Source organism: Sinocyclocheilus anshuiensis, unplaced genomic scaffold (assembly GCF_001515605.1).
Source record: "Sinocyclocheilus anshuiensis isolate Anshui unplaced genomic scaffold, SAMN03320099.WGS_v1.1 scaffold553, whole genome shotgun sequence".
NCBI lineage: Eukaryota > Metazoa > Chordata > Actinopteri > Cypriniformes > Cyprinidae > Sinocyclocheilus > Sinocyclocheilus anshuiensis.
The window spans coordinates 48,920-67,934 of NW_015539821.1; the positions used below are offsets into that span (position 1 = coordinate 48,920).

General features: G+C 38.5%; 2 protein-coding genes and 1 pseudogene across 2 annotated transcripts in view; 1 reads left to right on the top strand and 2 right to left on the bottom strand.

Moving 5' to 3' along the window:
- LOC107684141 (pleckstrin homology domain-containing family S member 1-like) overlaps positions 1-9,923 on the bottom strand; it is a 20,360-nt gene extending 10,437 nt beyond the window's left edge. The window contains exons 1-8 of the mRNA XM_016480354.1: positions 9,832-9,923; positions 9,507-9,549; positions 9,289-9,389; positions 9,085-9,185; positions 8,855-9,007; positions 8,120-8,192; positions 7,655-7,828; positions 7,466-7,554 (exon numbers count right to left, since the gene is read on the bottom strand). Of these exons, the coding sequence (XP_016335840.1) occupies positions 7,466-7,554; positions 7,655-7,828; positions 8,120-8,192; positions 8,855-9,007; positions 9,085-9,185; positions 9,289-9,389; positions 9,507-9,528 (713 nt within the window). The 5' untranslated portion in view covers positions 9,529-9,549; positions 9,832-9,923. The remainder of the gene's footprint in view (positions 1-7,465; positions 7,555-7,654; positions 7,829-8,119; positions 8,193-8,854; positions 9,008-9,084; positions 9,186-9,288; positions 9,390-9,506; positions 9,550-9,831) is intronic.
- LOC107684121 (zinc-binding protein A33-like) lies at positions 6,732-18,812 on the top strand (annotated as a pseudogene).
- plekhs1.4 (pleckstrin homology domain containing S1, tandem duplicate 4) lies at positions 12,099-14,163 on the bottom strand. Its single transcript, XM_016480355.1, has 8 exons — positions 14,128-14,163; positions 13,948-14,042; positions 13,726-13,841; positions 13,387-13,521; positions 13,075-13,150; positions 12,897-12,956; positions 12,287-12,385; positions 12,099-12,196 (listed from the first exon to the last, which is right to left on the bottom strand). The coding sequence occupies exons 1-8, from the start codon at positions 14,132-14,134 to the stop codon at positions 12,140-12,142; spliced, it is 645 nt and encodes a 214-aa protein (XP_016335841.1). The 5' UTR covers positions 14,135-14,163; the 3' UTR covers positions 12,099-12,139.
- Positions 18,813-19,015: the final 203 nt, after the last annotated feature.

A 19,015-nucleotide genomic window follows, 5' to 3' on the forward strand; every position in this document is an offset into this window, starting at 1 on the left:
TCAGCGTTGACAAGTTTCTTTTCTCCTGGATGTGTGAGCTGCGCGATCTCCGATATATAGTGTGTGTGTGTGTCAGTAAGCAGCGCATTAACATAGAACGGTAATTAAAGGCTCTAATGCACACCAGCACACCAGTATGTGTGTGTATTGTAGGAGCTAGACGACGTATGATGACGTAACGGCATAGTAGTGGTGTCCCAATTCTTAGGGGAATATTTTCACCCCTACCCCTTGACACTCCATTTCAAGGGACAAGGGGAAGGGGTAGGCAGAGGGGTAGGGGAAAGGGAAGGGGAAGGGGTATAAAATAGAATTGGGATTGGGCCTTAGTGTCAGTTGAGCGCCACCTTTGGCTCACTCTCACTGACATTAAGGAAAAGGACAGGACATTTCCTTTGGACACCCCCATTTCTAGTGATGGTCTGTTCGGGGATTCGGTCACGACTGTCGTGGAGAAGTTTCGAGCAGCGAAACAGCAGTCCGCCATGTTTTGTCAGCTCATCCCGCGCAGGGCTAGAGAAGTAGTGTCAGCCACCTGCGGCTCGTTCACGCTCGTCCTCTTTGCAGCACCCTCGTGAGGTCCAGCGGCATGAGCCATCGCCTAAGTTACCCCCTCGTAAGGACTGGGGTCCTAGGTTTATGGACGAACCGCACAAGCGTATTCGCCTGCTGCCTCAGATCTTGACCGTCCCGCCACATACTGCGCCTCGGGCAGTTTTAGGTCGAGTCCTTATGACGAGCACCCCCTCAGATACTGCGCGATCCAGCCTTCAGAGTTCGAGAGAAAGCCCAAGGGTCATGCGAGCATGGCACGTTTATGATGGCCTTCAATGCTCCCACTTTTGGGGTGGTGGGCTGGCCCGACAGGACAATTGGACATCTTCCTGTTATAGATTTTCCTGTCACTCAGGTGCTCTGGGACCCTATACAGGAAAATCAGGTGAACGTTCCAACCGTAGAATGTCTAAAGCCCCTGGCAGACTATTGGGCCGCGTGGAGACGCCTGCCCGACGTCTCACAATGGGTACTACGCACCGTTCGTCACGTCTAAAGGATGCATACTTTCACATCCAGATCGTCAAGAGACACAGAAAGTTCCTCAGGTTTGCTTTCGAGGGCAAGGTTTACCAATATTGTGTTCTTCCGTTCGGACTAGCTTTGGCTCCTCGAAAGTTTACAAAATGTATGGACGCAGCTCTGGCCCCGTTGCGGCTCCACGAATTTTGAAGTACTTGGACGATTGGCTAATATTAGCTCAATCCCAGGATCAGGCACGGATACATCGAGATTTAGTGCTCGATCATCTACGGATCCTAGGACTACGAGCGAACCCACAAAGGAGTGTTCTGCTGCCATGCCAGCGAACAATGTTCTTGGGGGTAGACATGGATTCTCGCACGATGCGGGCACGTCTGTCTCCCACACGTGTGCAGTCATTGCAAACCTGTCTAAGTCAGTTCAAGACAGGGTGCCTAGTCCATGTAGGCTTGTGTCTCAGACTGTTGGGTCTGATGGCGGCAGTGTCCCCTGTAGTTCAGCTGGGCCTGCTCCACATGCGACCGTTTCAGTGGTGGACCAAGAGCCAGAACATTTCACCTCATTGTCATCCGCTTCGCAGAATTACGGTGACACGCAAGGGCTTTCGTGCTCTAAGCCCATGGACGAGACTCCAGTTCCTTCAAGAAGGAGTCCAGATGGGGACGTAGTGTCGCCGCAAGACGATCACTACGGACGCGTCCCTTACGGGCTGGGGAGCCGTCCATCAAGGACGTCCAGTCGGTGGAGTCTGGACAGAGGTACATCGTGGCTGGCACATAAATCGTTTGGAGATGCTTGCGGTTCTCCTGGCTCTCAAACAGATTTTACCCCAGTTAAGGGGTTGTCACGTGTTAGTCAGGACGGACAACACGACGGTTGTTTCGTACCTTTTCCCCAGTTGAGGGGTTGTCACGTGTTAGTCAGGACGGACAACATGACAGTTGTGTCGTACCTCAATCGTCAAGGAGGATTACGTTCTCGTCCCCTGTGCAGGCTGGCGAGGCGTGTTCTTCTGTGGGCTCAGACAAAGCTCCTGTTGATCAGGGCAGTCCATATCCCAGGTCGCCTGAACTCAGGAGCGGACCTGCTCTCTAGACAGAGTCTGGAGGATGGGGAGTGGAGATTGCACCCCCAGGTGGTGGATCTTATATGGCAGAGGTTCGGCCGAGCGAAAGTGGACTTGTTCGCTTCGAGCATGACTACGCACTGCCCGCTTTGGTTTTCCCTGTCTCCCCCGTCGCCTCTAGGTCTGGATGCTCTGGCCCACAAATGGCCCAGGACCAATCTTTATGCTTTTCCCCCAATCCGGTTGCTCCCAGCAGTTCTGTTCAGAGTACGATCAGACAAAGTGGAGCACTTGCTGCTGGTGGCCCCGTGGTGGCCCACTCAGTCGTGCTTCTCAGACCTGGTCAGTCTGCTAGCTGGCCTTCCATGGGAGGTTCCCCTCAGACACGATCTGTTGACACAAGCTCGGGGCATGATTTGGCATCCTCGACCGAAATTATGGAGGTTATGGGTGTGGCCCCTGAGCGGAGTACGCTAATGTGTTCCGGTTTCTCGGCTGAGATTACGACAATGTAGCGTCTGGCACAAGAGTCGATGTCAGAGAAGTTCTTGACCCTCAAGACTGTTCTTTTGGTGGCTTTATCCTCCCTTAAGAGGGTAGGGGATCTGCAGGCTCTCTCCATCAGTCCTTCGTGTATGGACTTTGCCCCAGGACTGGTTAAAGTCTTTTTGAGACCTAGGCCTGATTATGTTCCTAAGGTCGCTTCGACTCTGTTTCACTTTCAGCAAGTGGTCTTAGAGGCTTTTTCCCCAGCTGATGCGGGGCCAGTTAGCCTGAGTCTCTGCCCAGTTAGGGCACTTAGGATCTATGTCGACCGCACGGCTCAGTGGTGTGGATCTGACCAGTTATTTGTGTGTTTTGGTGGTAAGAGCAGAGGTTCTGCTGTCACTAAACAGCGGATGTCACACTGGATAGTGGAGGCTATCTCTTTGGCCTATGAGGCACGTGGCTTGACTTCGCCTCTAGGGGTGCGTGCTCATTCTACGAGAGCAGTGGCTTCTTCTCAGGCCTTTTTCAAGGGGTCCTCGATGGAAGATGTTTGTGCTGCGGCAGGATGGTCCTCTCCTAGCACCTTCATCAAGTTTTACAGTCTGGACGTGAGGTTGGCTCCTGGCTCCCGGGTCTAATCCGCTTGAGCAGACGCTTTCCTTGGTCTTCCAGCTATCTAAAGGTACGTCAGGCGTTATGGTATAGCGTTCCCAAAGCGATGACGTCATCGCAGCATCGAAGTGAGCCTATGAGAGGGAACATCTCGGTTACGTATGTAACCTTGGTTCCCTGAATAGGGAATGAGATGCTGCGATGCTTGGCCGTTCCGTACCTTTGATAGCGCTTCCTTCGTAAACCAGTGGAAATCTGATGAAATAGCGCGCAGCACGGTGATATAGCTCACCTACGTGCGCGTTGGGGGCAGTGCTAAGCGCTATTTGGCCAATGAATTGGCGTGATGGTATAAGGGCTTCAGACATTCGTCACACCGAAGGTGTTCCCAAAGCGATGACGTCATCGCAGCATCGAAGTGAGCCTATGAGAGGGAACATCTCGGTTACGTATGTAACCTTGGTTCCCTGAATAGGGAATGAGATGCTGCGATGCTTGGCCGTTCCGTACCTTTGATAGCGCTTCCTTCGTAAACCAGTGGAAATCTGATGAAATAGCGCGCAGCACGGTGATATAGCTCACCTACGTGCGCGTTGGGGGCAGTGCTAAGCGCTATTTGGCCAATGAATTGGCGTGATGGTATAAGGGCTTCAGACATTCGTCACACCAAAGGTGTTCCCAAAGCGATAACGTCATCGCAGCATCTCGTTCCCTATTCAGATGTTTACAGTGACAGGGTGCGTGTATCTATGCGACAGAGCGTCTGTTAAAGACGCAGTTGTGTGATGTGATAGTATGTCCCAAAGCTTGCCTACTCTTCTACTACACACTCAAAAGTGTGTACTTTTTCTTCACCAAAAGAGTACATACTTTAAGGGCGTAGTATAAGTAGGCACATTGAGACGCAGCAAAAGACTGTTCATTTGATCCACGTCTCCGTCCTCTCTCCGACACTGAGTGCTGACAGTCTTGTGGTCATCTGTTTTAGTATATTTATTTTTGCAAATTATGTGAATTTTGCTATCAGTAAATTTATCCAACTTTAGCAGTTCATCTTATTATCACTCTCAACTGAGGTGTCCAGTGCAGTGTTATTGTGTAAGCAATATTAATTTTTCTTTGCTTTACTGCAAGTCAGTAAAACAAAATGTACGTTAGTATATAAAAAAAATATTCTAATTTACATTTATTTGGAAATTATTTTAACATATTACTTAAACCATTAAACAGGAAAGATGAAGCCTGACAATTCAACTGTGTCATCATCTTCATGATTTATTTCTGTTGTCAGTTCTGTCTCTCACCAGCAAAAAGAGAGTGAAAATATTACTAAAGTATGCTTATGTGTATAAGTTTGTGCTTCCTCTTGTGTAGGACAAACATAGATAGGCTCATGGGTCACAGAAGATGATAGTTCATGTGTAACATGTTTTGTATGACCCAACTCAGTTTTCTGTCATTGGCCCAATGTGATGATATCATTTTCTTACTGCACAGCTACAAATTAGTCTTGATAATCAAAATAAGTGGACTGAACTGGTCACAGTATCTCTGACAGCAAAGGGTTAAATAAATCCTTTTACAATAACAAGCAATGTTTGTAAAATTATCAAACCTGTTTTTTGTTTTGTTTTTTTCCTCCAGACAACAGGCATATGGCCATGTGCCGACATACTTGCTCATTGTCTATTTATGATTGCGGGCGGTTCACCATGTGTCTCTTTGACCCAAATGTCTGTAACAGATCTTTAGTTTAGATGGTTCAGCGTGAAATTAATTGTATACCAAGCACACATGTGTATGAACTGCTTGAGACACGGTTTCAAGTAAGAAATGTCAAAACATTACCTTGGGATCCAACAGTCTGTGTGGACGATTATGATTAAGATGATTAAGATGTCAAATAAACCAGTGAACCATTTGTCCATCTCATTTTGTCCAACTGCACAAATATGTTACATTGCATCTTTCAGAGACTATTTAAAAATAATCAATTTATATCTCGACTATTTTTTGACTATTTTTAAAACAAATGATAAAAAATTTAAATTACAAAATTTAGTACATCTGTAAAAGTAATATCTAATGATATATAAAATATATGCATAGTTATGAAATCATTGCAAAAAATGACTCAAAAGTTTAATAATATTTCACATTGTAATAGTGTGCAAATACATGTTTTTCTACAGCATAATTCATGTATAAATTACATAGGCTAAATGATATTTAGTAATCAGCAATCTAAAGAGTGACTGAAACATTTGAATCAAATCATAATGACTAGGAGCAATACATAATTGATTAAATGCTTTGCAAAACAAAATAGACAATGACAGAAAAGTTGTAAAAGTTGTAGACCACAGGAACCAGACGAGTCCTCTGCACAATGTGACATTGCTGCAGCCTGGAATTGAACTGCTGGTTTCGTCTGGTCAGAGGAGAACTGGCCCCCCGACTGAGCCTGGTTTCTCCCAAGGTTTTTTCTCCATTCTGTCACCGATGGAGTTTTGGTTCCTTGCCGCTGTCGCCTCTGGCTTGCTTAGTTGGGGACACTTCATTTCCAGCGATATCGTTGACTTGATTGCAAATGATTGCAAAGATACTATTTAAACTGAACTGAGCTGGATGATGACATCACTGAATTCAATGATGAACTGTCTTTAACTGAAAAATGAGTGTTTACTATTGTCATTTTGCATTATTGACACTATTTTCCTAATTAATGCTGTTCAGTTGCTTTGACACAATCTGTATTGTTAAAAGCGCTATATAAATAAAGGTGACTTGACTTGACTTAACTTGTATATACACAGTATATATATATATAAAGTACCTTGTTCGGATTGTTAAAAAAGTGCATCTTTAAAGAGGATAAAATACATGAACAGTTTTGAACTGTGCATTTTTCAATGTGAATTAACCTTCATACTTATTATAAAGTAATACTTGACTCTTGTTCTTGTTCTTCACATTAACAGATGTGATCTAATTTACTCACTACCACTCACAGTTTCATGTATACAGTCTAAATCGTACTAATTTCTTTCACTCAGTGACATTTTAAGGTGAGTGCATCTAACATTCACATTGTTTTACATATTTACATGATTAATGTACAGTCAAAAGAGGACAAGTTACTTTAGATAACCTGACTGCCTCTTCTGTTCTTCATTAACACCTTGTTTTCCACCTGTATTTCTAATATCTTGATGCTGCTGAATTCACATGCGATTTTGTTTCATGTCCCCGTTATGTTGGACAGGGTTCAGAGTGCAGAGGCTGGGATCCTATAAGCCGCCGAATAGTGAGTTTTACCTGCATGCAATTTCAGTAGCATTAATAATAGCTCTCTTAATGTAGTGACAAAAAAACATTATTTTACTGTGAATCGTCATCTTACCTCATCCTTGCTTAGTCTTCTTAAGTATGTTTGTATCTCGTCTACTGTGTCTATAAGCAGGTCATTGAAGGCCAGGATCTGGTCCCCCTTATGGAAGAGACACGAGTCCTGAATCATCTGACAGTCAGAGACACTGGAGAGGAAAAGGATGAACACACAACAATGAGAAACATAATACAATGTAAGTTGTTCATTTGTACTCATATTAATGCTTTCAGAATAGGATACATATTAAACTGTAATAACTGTAATTAATTATCAGTGAGAGTTATACCAGGGTTTGCCCTCTGCCTGAGTCAAGATCAGACTGTTTTTCAGATCATTTTGCCTAACGCAGATCTCCTTCTCAACATGTGTGTGTGTTTCACTGCAGAATAGAAATATGCATTGATCAAATTCAAACAGATGCCATATTTTTCATGCTAAATATAGCTCTTTTATTCATAATGCACTAATAAGAAAGTTGACGTGATTCAGGTGGATTCAGCAACAAAATGCAGTGGTAGCTCTTTCAAAAGATGCATTCAAGTCCAAATTTACCATTTATTTTCATCGTCCTCATACTGGTTGACTGCACCATTGCACACAGAGGACTCGTGACCATTAATGGAAGCGCTGAAAAAGACAACAAAAATATTGAACTTGGTGAACACATTACAATGTGTCAAACGGCAACAGACGCTGAGTTTATCTTATAAACATAAAATTACATTTTCTGCATGCATGTAGTGTCCGCCTCCTGTTGGTCAACTTCCAAAGCTCTTTGCCTATTTAGAAAAGACCACAGAAAAATAAATTAATTACAATTTTACATTCCACTAGGCCAGTTAAGGGGAAAAGTGCTCTCAAACACTTACAATGATGCCATGCGCATGTATTCATTGCTGTCCTCTGCAGATTCATCCTGCATCTCATCCTTCTCATCTTTATGTTCAATAACTGGAATCTGCCAGGCAGAGGTTTGAGTTTAATTTTTTCAGTAGGAAGTTTAAGAGCAATTATGTGCATATTGTATATTGAAGAAACTGTGTGTAAATGTGTAAAACCTTGAGTGCTACTGGTACTGGAGGTTCGCTGAGTTTGCGAGGATAGTCATAATGGCTGTACGGTGACGGGTAAGTTAACATTAATTCAGGTGCTGACCGTCTGTCATCAGGCTGATCCTCAACCTTTGGTTCCGAACTCTTCACAGGTTCAGATGCTGATCTAAATCTGTTTTCCTGTGGAAAAAGTAAAGCATGTGAGCATGCTTAAATGCTTGTATATAAGTTGTAGATAAATATAAATCGTCAAGATGTACAAATATACAAAAGATATACAAAAATAATAAATTATTTAAAGTAATAATAATATTAAAAATAAAGATTTTATCACTACATAATTTCCATATTTCCTTTTGTTATTCATTATTCAGGAAATGGTAATGTTAAAAAATCAGTAGGCGTATCTAAACCTTTGACAGGTAGTTTATATATGCATACATGTGAAGAGAGAGATATTTTAATGTTTACCTGAAGGGTATTTTGTGATTTCTGGGTCTTCATTACCTTGACTAAGGCATTGAGCCAACCATCCACATCATCACTGAAAACACCAGAAAACCTTTAACACTAGTGAAAAACTGCATCAGGTGTTTTAAAATGGAAATAGTCAAATAAAATATTTCTAGAATTATATTTCCAGAATATATAACTAACTATAGAAGCAGAATTAAGCTACTGCTTAAAGACTCAAAAAATGAAAATCAGTATTTAATTTAATTTAATTTTATTTTATTATACACACTTTACATTCTGAGTGTGATGAGATGAACTGCAAAAGTTAATTGTAAAATTTAATTATTTGATTATTCTTACCATGTCTTTTTTTAATTTCCCCCTTGATCTAATATATCTCTTTATTTACTTCACATTTATTTTCTGTTTTGTCTATTTTAATATTTGAATATGCTTTGGCAATATACTAAATGCTTAGTCATGCTGATAAAGCTTTGTTGACTGACTCTGAAGGCTCAGTTTTAAATGTGTATATGTACTACTGTATAAGCTACACTACTAACATATACATGGCTTCAGAACTAATAGACATGGACTAAAAGCCACAAAACTTTCATTTAGATTTAATTGAGGCTTTAAATATTGGTTTTTGTTTGTTTGTTTGTTTGTTTTTTGCCTGCATCATGCTTGCTTTCATGGAGCTATATAGTGATAGCAATGAGAAATATGGTCTAAATGATGGTGGCAAACCTGTTTTCTCCAATTAGGAAATAGTCTCTAGAGTGTTTTGGTGTGTCGTCGTCCACCTTCAAGAACAGCACAGAGGACAGAGAACACTTGAAGTTTTTCTGGATCCAGTCCCACTTCTGATGTGCCTCAGGGCCAATACGCAGCAGGCTGATCCTTTAAAACAGAAAGACGTTCTCAATATAGTGTGAAAATACTTCATTTATTAATGACTTTGACAGTCTTTTCCTTACTTAGAAAGGTCTATCTCTTTTGTTTCGTTGTTTGCATGATATGTCAGCTGGTAGTCTTCACCCGTTTTGGAGAGCACAAAGAAACGACGCTTCCATGATTTCTGTGACAGATATATAAAACTGCTAAGTTTCACAAACAGAGGAACTGTCTTTGACAGACTGCAGATATTTCAGTTTCAGGCTGAAATGCAATATGAGACGTACAATGCTTTTAGTTAGGGCTGGTTGAGCGGGGGACTTGAGCAGGTATCCAGTGTACAGTTCCTCCACTATCGCTGGTTCACTGTAAAATGTTGAAGTTGCTGCTGCAGAAACATAATTAAAACAACATTAAACATATTGATGCTGTTCAGTTTAATTTGAGTTTTTAAATGGTCTTCCTTGATTATCTAATTTTTTTCCAAGAGATTTTTAAGACTTACTTGGTTTCTTTTTGTTGGACATCCTGATGTTGTTGCTTTAATCCTAAAATAGATGTGAAATGTTTTAAGTTAGTTTACTCTAAGCCACTGGAATATATCTGATAAACAGAAGTAAACTACAGTGATTTATATATATTAAAAAAATGCAATGTCAGCACAAGACCAATTAAAATGCAATGGACATTAACCCTCCACCATATTTCAAATATATGTTATATAATAACATTGCATGATGTCTTTATGAATGTTTTAAACTCAGATTTCATCACATGCTACAAGCCTCACCAAGCAGAATCATCAATATTCTATAATATTATTGCTTTACCTTGTGTCACGGTAAAAATAATGTCCTCTGAAAAGTTATTCAGCTCTCACAAGGTGTATGTTTTGATGGCAATTTAGGAGGAAGCTAAAGGTCCTTTGTCTCTTTCAGAGTGTTATGCTGGTAAAAGGAGGAGTTTCTGGTTATATGTGAGCTCAGGTTTAGGATCCCTCCCCTTTGACTGTGTCTGTTCATGGCATTGTGGTATTGTGGTAAAGTCGATACTACAAAAATAAATGTAGCTTCTGAAGCACATGCACTAAGTGGTGACTGAAACATGTATATACACTCATAGTCTTATACACTGAACACATAATAATGCAAATAACATCAGAGACTACAGACTACGTTGGCATATTTTGCGCGCGCACACGCACACACACACACACACACACACACACACACACACACGCACACACACTCATGTCTGGTTTGCCTCAATCTACCTCTACTGGTCTTTGCACATGCATGTCTTCCTTGTTTACATTGCATCTGTCCACTTTGTACATGCAACACTTTTGTTTCGTGCATCTTTCTTAGTAATTGTGTAATTGTTTAATTTATGTATTGTGTTTTATTCTTATGTCCTTAACTTATGTGAGAGGCAGCTGAGAGGATTCACAGAGTAAGAATTTAATTGTATGGTGTAACACATTATGGTTATGTGGACAGTTTCCTGTACATAATAAACTTGAATCTTGAAATCTCCCCATTTATTGGATTATAGTTATTTATGCAGTTACTTACAAGCTCTTGGTTCCCCTTAGGAATGCAAGAGGTGACTTAATAAGTTACCATGCCAAAAAATAATTATTTCTTTCCCTGTGTGCTGCTGGGGATTGTTGGGGGAAATCCTGATTGATTTCAGTAAATAGACTAATAATAATTGTCTTTACTTTTTCCTGGATTTTTTTCCAAGTGTAACATGCTCTTGGCAGGGTGAGGTGGGGTTGGGAGTGTTCAGGTGGTTTTATCACTCATGTTATTTAAATAAATGTATGGCAGTCTAAGTAAAATATATAAATAAAATGCCATGACATTTGTAAGTATTTGAATTAACTTTAACTAATGATCTAATATGTGCAATAATAAGATAATACTTTTAATGAAAGTAAAACATAAAAAGAAATCTAGATTTTTATTAGGAGTCCTGGTTAGGGTCCCTGAGCATGTGATATTGATCTTCCCTTCTAAATGGTGTCATTGAGGAGTTGTGAACAGTGGTGTGATAACGCACTCTCTGACAAAACCATTGATTAGTGACAGTGTATATAATGGGTGTCTGAGAATGTATTTCATTGTTGCACTTTCTTGTTCCTGGCCTAAAAATAAATAAATAACTTCCGACCTGGCACTAATTTATCTAATCTGTGCTTTGTACAGAATGCACAGATACAGATAAATTCTACAGATTTGAGAACAAATTATACATACATATTGGAAGCAAAGATTTTAATGAAAAGAAACCTTTATAATCAAAATGCTACATATCATATAAAATACACAAAGAAAAGTAATACTTAATTTGTTTGTGGAATAAACAAAAATAAATAAATAAAAACAGACATTTTAGGATATCAAGATATATAAGATGTCAGTGAGTTTTGGGACTCTTTGCTAGAGAACATACACTGGAAGTCAATAAAACTGATACCAGAAATATTTTATTAAAAGACAAAATGACATTGACTAAACATACAATATATTTTAATATTTGATTAAAACATACAATCTATTTTAATCAAATGTGCACATTAAAACAGATAATATAGTTACATTTTATTTTATTTACTTTTCACATTAAAGAAGTTTATAAGAACATACATTTGTTTCAAATGTAATTTTTAAATGTATATTAAGTACATATTTACATATGCCACAAGATTTTCTGTATTGTTCTGGTCCCTTTGAAAATGAGCTTGTTCTGAAATTATTGTCTTGTGGTCATTTGCTTTAATAAGTATATGTATTTTTTGTAAATGATGTAAATTTTGCTATCGATAAATTAATCCAACTTTAGCAGTTCATCTCATTATGACTTTCAACTGAGGTGTCCAATGTAGTGTTATTGTGAAAACATTCATCATTTTGCTTTGCTTTAGTGCAAGTCAGTGAAACAAACTGTGATTTAGCATATAAAGAATCCTGTTCAACTTTACATTTATTTGGAAATTAATTCAACATATTACCTGAGCTGTAAAAATAAAACAACAAAACAAATATACATTCAATTCAGTCTTGTTTCAAGGCTGTTGGTCTGTTGTGGCAGTTAGCGCTCAGCTGGAGTTGAGGATGAAGCCTGAGTTGATATTCATTCTGACAATTCATCTGTGTCGTCATCTTCATGATTTATTTTTGTTATTTCCGTCTCCCATAATCAAAAAGAGAGTGAAAATATTAGTAAAGTATGTTTGTTTTTAAGTGTATACTCCCTCTTGTGTTGTTTGCATGTATCTACCTTACTCTTCAGTTTTATCGGAGAAACATAGATGGGCTCATGGGTCACAGATGATGGCAGCTCATGTGTAACATATTTTGTTTGATTCCACTCAGTTTTCTGTCATTGGCACAATATTGATGATGATATTATTTTCTTGTCTTATTATTGCACAGTTACAAATGAAGTCCAATAATAACAAAAGTATGTCAAAGGGATCGAACTGGTTTGGTTACAATAACTCTTACAGTAAAGGGTTGAATGAACCCTATTACAATAACAACAGGCAATGTTTCTAAAACTAGCAAACCTGTTTTTTTCTTTCTTTCCAGACAATAGGCTGGGATTGTTTTTATTTTGTTTGATATAATCAGTAAAGGTTGCAAAAAGGTTAATGGAGCATTTATAAGAGCTGATTATTGTTTTAAATCACAGTTAAATGGGACTAAACGGTGTCAATCTCTTTTGGTGATAAAAAAAAAAAAATTCTCAAAAATAGTTGGGAAACTTTGCATTGGCCAATAAATAAAGTACAAAAGGCAGGCATCGTTAAAGTTCATAAAACCTGTAATATCAGTAGGCAACACAAACCAGACCTATTTTTAGCAGCCGGTTCCATGTGCTAGCATACCTTCTTATTGTCATTTTCGGATTGCGGAGGTTCATCGATGTGTCTCTTTGACCCAAATGTCTGTGTGACACATGTTTAATTCAGATGATTCAGCTTAAAGAAATTATTTGTATAAAATGCACATTTGTGCACGAAATGCATGAGACACATTTCCAAGTCAAAAATGTCAAAACATTACCTTGGGATCCAACAGTCTGTGTGGACGATTGTTTAAGATGTCAAATAAAGCAGTGAACCATTTGTCCATCTCCCAACTGCACAAATATGTTACATTGCATCTTTCCGAGACTATTTAAATGTATACTTGAATCATATCTTGACTATTCAGCTTTTATAAAAACAAATGTTTAAAAAAAAAATCTGTAATTCATTTTCTTATTTATATTTAGAATGTATGCATATTTCTAAAATATTTCCACTCAATTTATGCCGCGAAAAAGAACAACAACAAAAAATCATTGCCCTAAACCAGGCGAACACATGGACAAACCTGTTTTCTCCTATAAGGAAGTAGTCTCTTTCTGGTACTTTAATAAACATCACACATGACAAAGAACATCTGAAATTGTTTTGGATCCATTTCCACATAGCATGCATCTCGGGGTTCAAGAACATGTATGTGACCCTAAAGGACAGACAGAAAAACAGATGATTTCCAGTCTCACTGTGCAATACTTATTATAGAAGGAAAGTTTGTCTAGACAAACTATTATGTTGAATAGATAAGATAGATTGTTGCTAAGGTACTGTGGGAGGTTGCTTGACAGTTGACAGATTTTTGGGGTTTAATGATATGATACAGGAAGTCAATAAGTGCAATTGGGCATACTTAGACAAGTCAATGTCTCCCAGTGGTTTGTTCTTCTCTTCCTTTTTGTAGTACTTAAGTTGGCATATGTTGTCTCTGTACTTTAGAAGAACAAAAAACCTCCTTTTCCATGATTTCTGCAAAAAAGGAAAGGAAACAAATACATGATGAGAGAAATTAGCAAAGTGACTCTCACTGATGTACTGATATAATCACCCGTTCTTCTCTTCCAGAGAAACACACCTGGGACTTGAATTGATTCTCCGGGGGAGATTTGTAAAGATATCCCGAACACATTTGTTCCTCGGCTCCATGTATGTAAAATGTATAGTTATTATCTGCAGAGACAAAGAATCTATTCAAAACGAAGCCACATGTTAAGTTTAAGAACATCATAAGATCACAGTGCTTTGAAGAACACACCTGCCATTTTTCAGTTGTGGCGAGTAATGGAATGCTGTCGGTGTGAGTCTGAGAACAGAATAAGCTGTTGTTACTTCAGCATATTCAGCGTAATGAATGATTTCAAATGCCAAAGTCTTGAAACGCAAGGCGCTCTGGGTACACATAGTGTGGATCTGTGTTTGAACATGATGTACACTTCTTTAAAATATCAGCAATCATCAGAAATATACTTGTCTGTTAGCTGAACAATAGACACTATTGTGCACTGTGCACAAGCAAGAAAAAAAAAGACAGAAAACAATTCCTTACATTGACAACCGACCTAAATATAGTTTTGTTTGAAATATTTATTCAAATGATATGTTAATAAATATATACTAAATGGTGACTTATCCTCTAATTTGCAATCACGGACGCTGCCGTACATAAATCAGACAATTCACAGTTTCTTAATTTGACCTTTCTGATGCAGCAATCAGAATTATACAAGTAATGTATGCTGTTTTAATTTAAAAAGTATAATTGTAATATTATTATTTGACTTAAAAAAATATATGGTTTCTGTACCTGATATAGATGCTCCCTGTCTGTGAGAACACAAAATGTGGTTAAAATGTATGAGGAAGTTTACACCATAGGTGAAAAACCTTAGAAGTGATGTCACAAGGAAGGTGGCCTTTTGAGGCATATTTGCTATGTACTCGAACAAGAAAAACTTGTCAAAAAGTAGGCCTACTTATTAAGTTTAAACCCACTTTTTGTACTCACTATTCCAATAATGTGAGACTATATTATCTCTGAAATATGTCATACATTATTCATGTTGTCAAAGATTATTATATTCTGACATTGAAGGTGAAGTCATTTCTGCCACCACTGAACTGAACTCCTCCCATCTGCCATTGGTTATAAAAACAGAAAGCCCCGCCCTGAAATCAATCCATTGGTTGAGCCAAAGTTGATGTGTGGAGCTAATCGGGAATCTCAAACAGTTTTGATAGAGCTATAGAGTTTCACTTTTTGAGGAAATAAACATTAATGAATATTGAACTGGGATTAAAAAAAAAGTCTTATTGAAGATATTACACACTTTTCAAATTTCTCCTTATAAAAGTACAAGCTTGTTGTGTTCTTTAACACTATTACACTGGATTGGATAAAATTAAAAAGTTAGCTGACATCCAAAGTGTGTATCACTTTTTTTTTATTTCCTCACAATTTACATTCATATGCATCTGTATATTGTGAGAAAAGCTGTATAGGAGCTGTTTACACAGAACAAGTTTTTGCCTTTGAAAATTCGAGACGCATAGCAGATGGAAAAATAAGCAATGCAACAGTCAAAGACGCTTGTCTAACATGTTCAAAACACACCACAGCATTTGCATTTGCACTTTTCGCATTATTTGTGGAGTGTTCTCCACTTTCCGCAAGTTTTCATACATGATTGCGCACTCTTCAAAAACCTGTCAGAACACTGTTTACGTGTGTAAAGAAAAATTGTAAAGTCATTGCAAAGTATCAGCTAAATGACAGCATGACATGCGTGTTATAATCAAGATGTCAGTCTATAATCAGTTTCACACATCTATGAACAGAAGTGTCAGTTTCATTTGCATTATTTATGCAAGGGTTAAAACCAGACAAAAGTTTATCTACATTCCAGAAGTCGGCTTCAAAGAAACTTGGCAGTAACCTTACACTTGCTTAGTGTAAAAACCCCTGCCCTAATTTCCAGCCATGTTTAAAATGTACTGTATCAATCAACAAGACATCCCTGGCTTGCATCAGTTCCCACGCACCCCTCACATCAAATGACTTGTGGCTGAATAATTGTTGCTCAGTGGCACTGTGACGGGAAGTTGCCCATGATGTGTCGGGAAAGTCGGGTAGGGCTGTAGAAAGACAGGCGGCAGCTGCAGGTGGTTTGGCACAGGCCTCAGTTCAGGCATTCCTACTTGTACGCCATTCATAGAATTTGTACCAGTCATTACAAGGGCTAACAGGGTCATGGCTAAAGCCTATAATTGGTGCTACCTGCTCCATAAGTGTTTCAGAACTATTTGGAATTCGTCCCAGCACATGCAAACTAACTGTAGATGAAGACACTGTCAAATTTTTCCCCAATGGTTAAACTGGACATCTTGATTTAAACATCCAAATATTAGGTGTTGCGACACATGCAAAGCTTTTATAAGTCTTCCATGTGAGAGGGTGATATAAATAGAAGCTTTCTTTGGCTCCAAGTGCTGCTTCCTTTCTCTTTTTGGGCACAATGTACTCAGACTACAGCAGGCCCAGTACAGCTCCTTCAGTCCTTCAGCCAGATTTACGGACCCTAGTCAAACAACTCGAATACTTCCCAGGGCACAGGAACAACAGATGAACCGTCACCCCTCCCCCACCCGTGGCATCTTAACCGTATAGTATAAAGCTCAAAGTTTGGGACTTAGGCTAGTCATTTGCCAGTGGAGAATAAGACTGGAAAGACAAGAAAAGAAAACCAAACCAATCAAAAGTGGTACTAGTATAGAGTTGAGTTGAGTCAATGATGATGGTGTCCTGTAGTAGCAAATTTTCAGATAGTAATGCTTGAAGGTTTGAACCGTTTTGTGTTCACCAAGTTGCTATTTTTTTTCCAAAGCAATGAATACTTCTATTCGGGAAGTATGCATTAAATTGATCAAAACTGGCAGTAAACACTTTTACATTGTTACAAAAGATTTATATTTCAACCAAATGCTGTTCATTTGAACTTTCTATTCATAAAAGAATTCTAAAAAATAATTCTAAACATGGTTTCCACAAAAATATTAAGCAGCACAACCATTTTCAACATTGACAATATTAAGAAATATTTAGTCAGCAAATCAGCATATTTTTTTTCTGAAGGTTCACTGAAGACCTTTTTGCTGCCTTTACAGGAATAAATTACATTCCAAAATATATCACAATAGAAAACAGTTATTTTAAACTGTAATATTTCAAAATATTACTGTTTTACTGTATTTTTGATCAAATAAATGCAGCCCTGGTGAGCATAGAGAGACCCCAGACTTTTGGATGTTTGTATACTGTATATATTTTCGTATGTAAAACCCATTTATATGGTTTAATTAAATACTAAGTATATTGAATAAATAATTAAATAATTAGCTTTTGTATTGTCATTGTATTGAAGTCATGAACTGAATTTTTCCCACAAAACGATGTATATTTTTTCATACTGTTAAAAAGTAGAAAGCAGAATAAAAATAAAATTTGTATAAAAATGTAAATACATTAATAAATAAAATAAAAAAATGACATTAAATATATTTAATTATTATCTTAAGCACAATATCAATATCAGCCCTGAAAATCATTTTGTAAAATCTTTATTAGGAAAATTCCTTACGTAGGCCTACATAAATTAAGGCAGCTGCACAATTTTATGAAATTGTATTTGCAGTGTGGAAATGTTCTATAAAGAGCTCACTTTTTTCAACCATGATTTCTCTATCTCTTTTACTTACAGATGTCAAAGATGGAGGAAAGGTAAGTAGTGTTGCAGTTTTGGGAATTTGGTTTCTGGTCCATGACGAAAATGTATGGTATGGACAGAAATTTAAAGTATGTAACACTCCAAAATTTCTGGAACATTTTACCCTGCATTGCTTCTTTTTTTTTTTTCATTTAAGTGGTGCACGTGTTTTGACAAATGCATGTTTTCATTTGTGAGACGGGAAAATAGTTCAGTAAACTCCGCCAAGCATTTAATCAAGCATGCATCTGAAGTTTACGCACAACAGTCCTTCCTGCTTGTGCAGCATTAGCATTTATCTTCACATATTCTTCCTTGTTTATAGGATAATGGAGACTCTGAAAAAGACAGATCCAGAGTTAATACAGATGGATGAGTTTAAGAATGAACAGCTGCTTGGCTTAACCATCAACCTGCTGCTGTTCATACACTCTCAGGTTCCTGTCACCAAGAAACTCTTTCAAAGCTGTTAGGATCTTCACGTTTACATGAAAATTACTCTAGCACTTTTAGTATGTACAGTTAAAGCAAGTTCAATGTTTCCTAACACATGCTAAACCAGTATTTTCCTCATATCTCTCACAAGAAATTTGTTTCTAAATATAGTTTCTAATTTCACAATGTCTTTGGCACTTTCCATTTTTCAGATGACCAAGAAGTTGTTCTGGATCCTGACTCTGGTCACCCAAAACGTATTATTTCCCGAGGGCGACTCAGTCACTTACACCGATACCTGGCAGGACGTTTCCGAAAACCCCTCTCGATTTGACACCACCCTGAATGTTTCACAGATGTTTGCAACTACTGGGAGGTACAGGTAGCTGGTAAGACATACTGGGAACTAGGGCTCACATACCCCAGGAAGGGCCAAGAGGAGGACTGCTGCTTGGGCCAGGGCCCAACATCCTGGTGCATTGAGTATTTCAATGGCGACTACACGGCCTGGCACAATGGCGTTCCCCAAAAGCTCACCCATGTAAGTGGGAGAACTTTTGAGCGCATTGGCATCTTCTCCAGCTCAGAGGGAGGTTTGGTTTGTTTTGTGGGGGCCGACACCATGACGCCCCTGTACAGTTTTTGTGCAGGAACATTTACAGACTCACTCTACCAGGCTGTCTGTCCTGGTCATGACAATCCTCATCTTGTGATGGATGGACAGTTGATGACGGTTGGGGTCTAATTCATTTATTCAATAAGGACGCATTAAATTTATCAAAAGTGACAGTAAATATATTCATAATGTTACACAAGATTACCATTTCAAGAGTCACAAATAAAATATATCAGCAGCTCAACTTTTTTCAACATTGATGATAATAATAACAATTATTTCTTGAGCACCAAATCAGCATATTAGAATGATTTCTGAAGAATGGCTCCTGA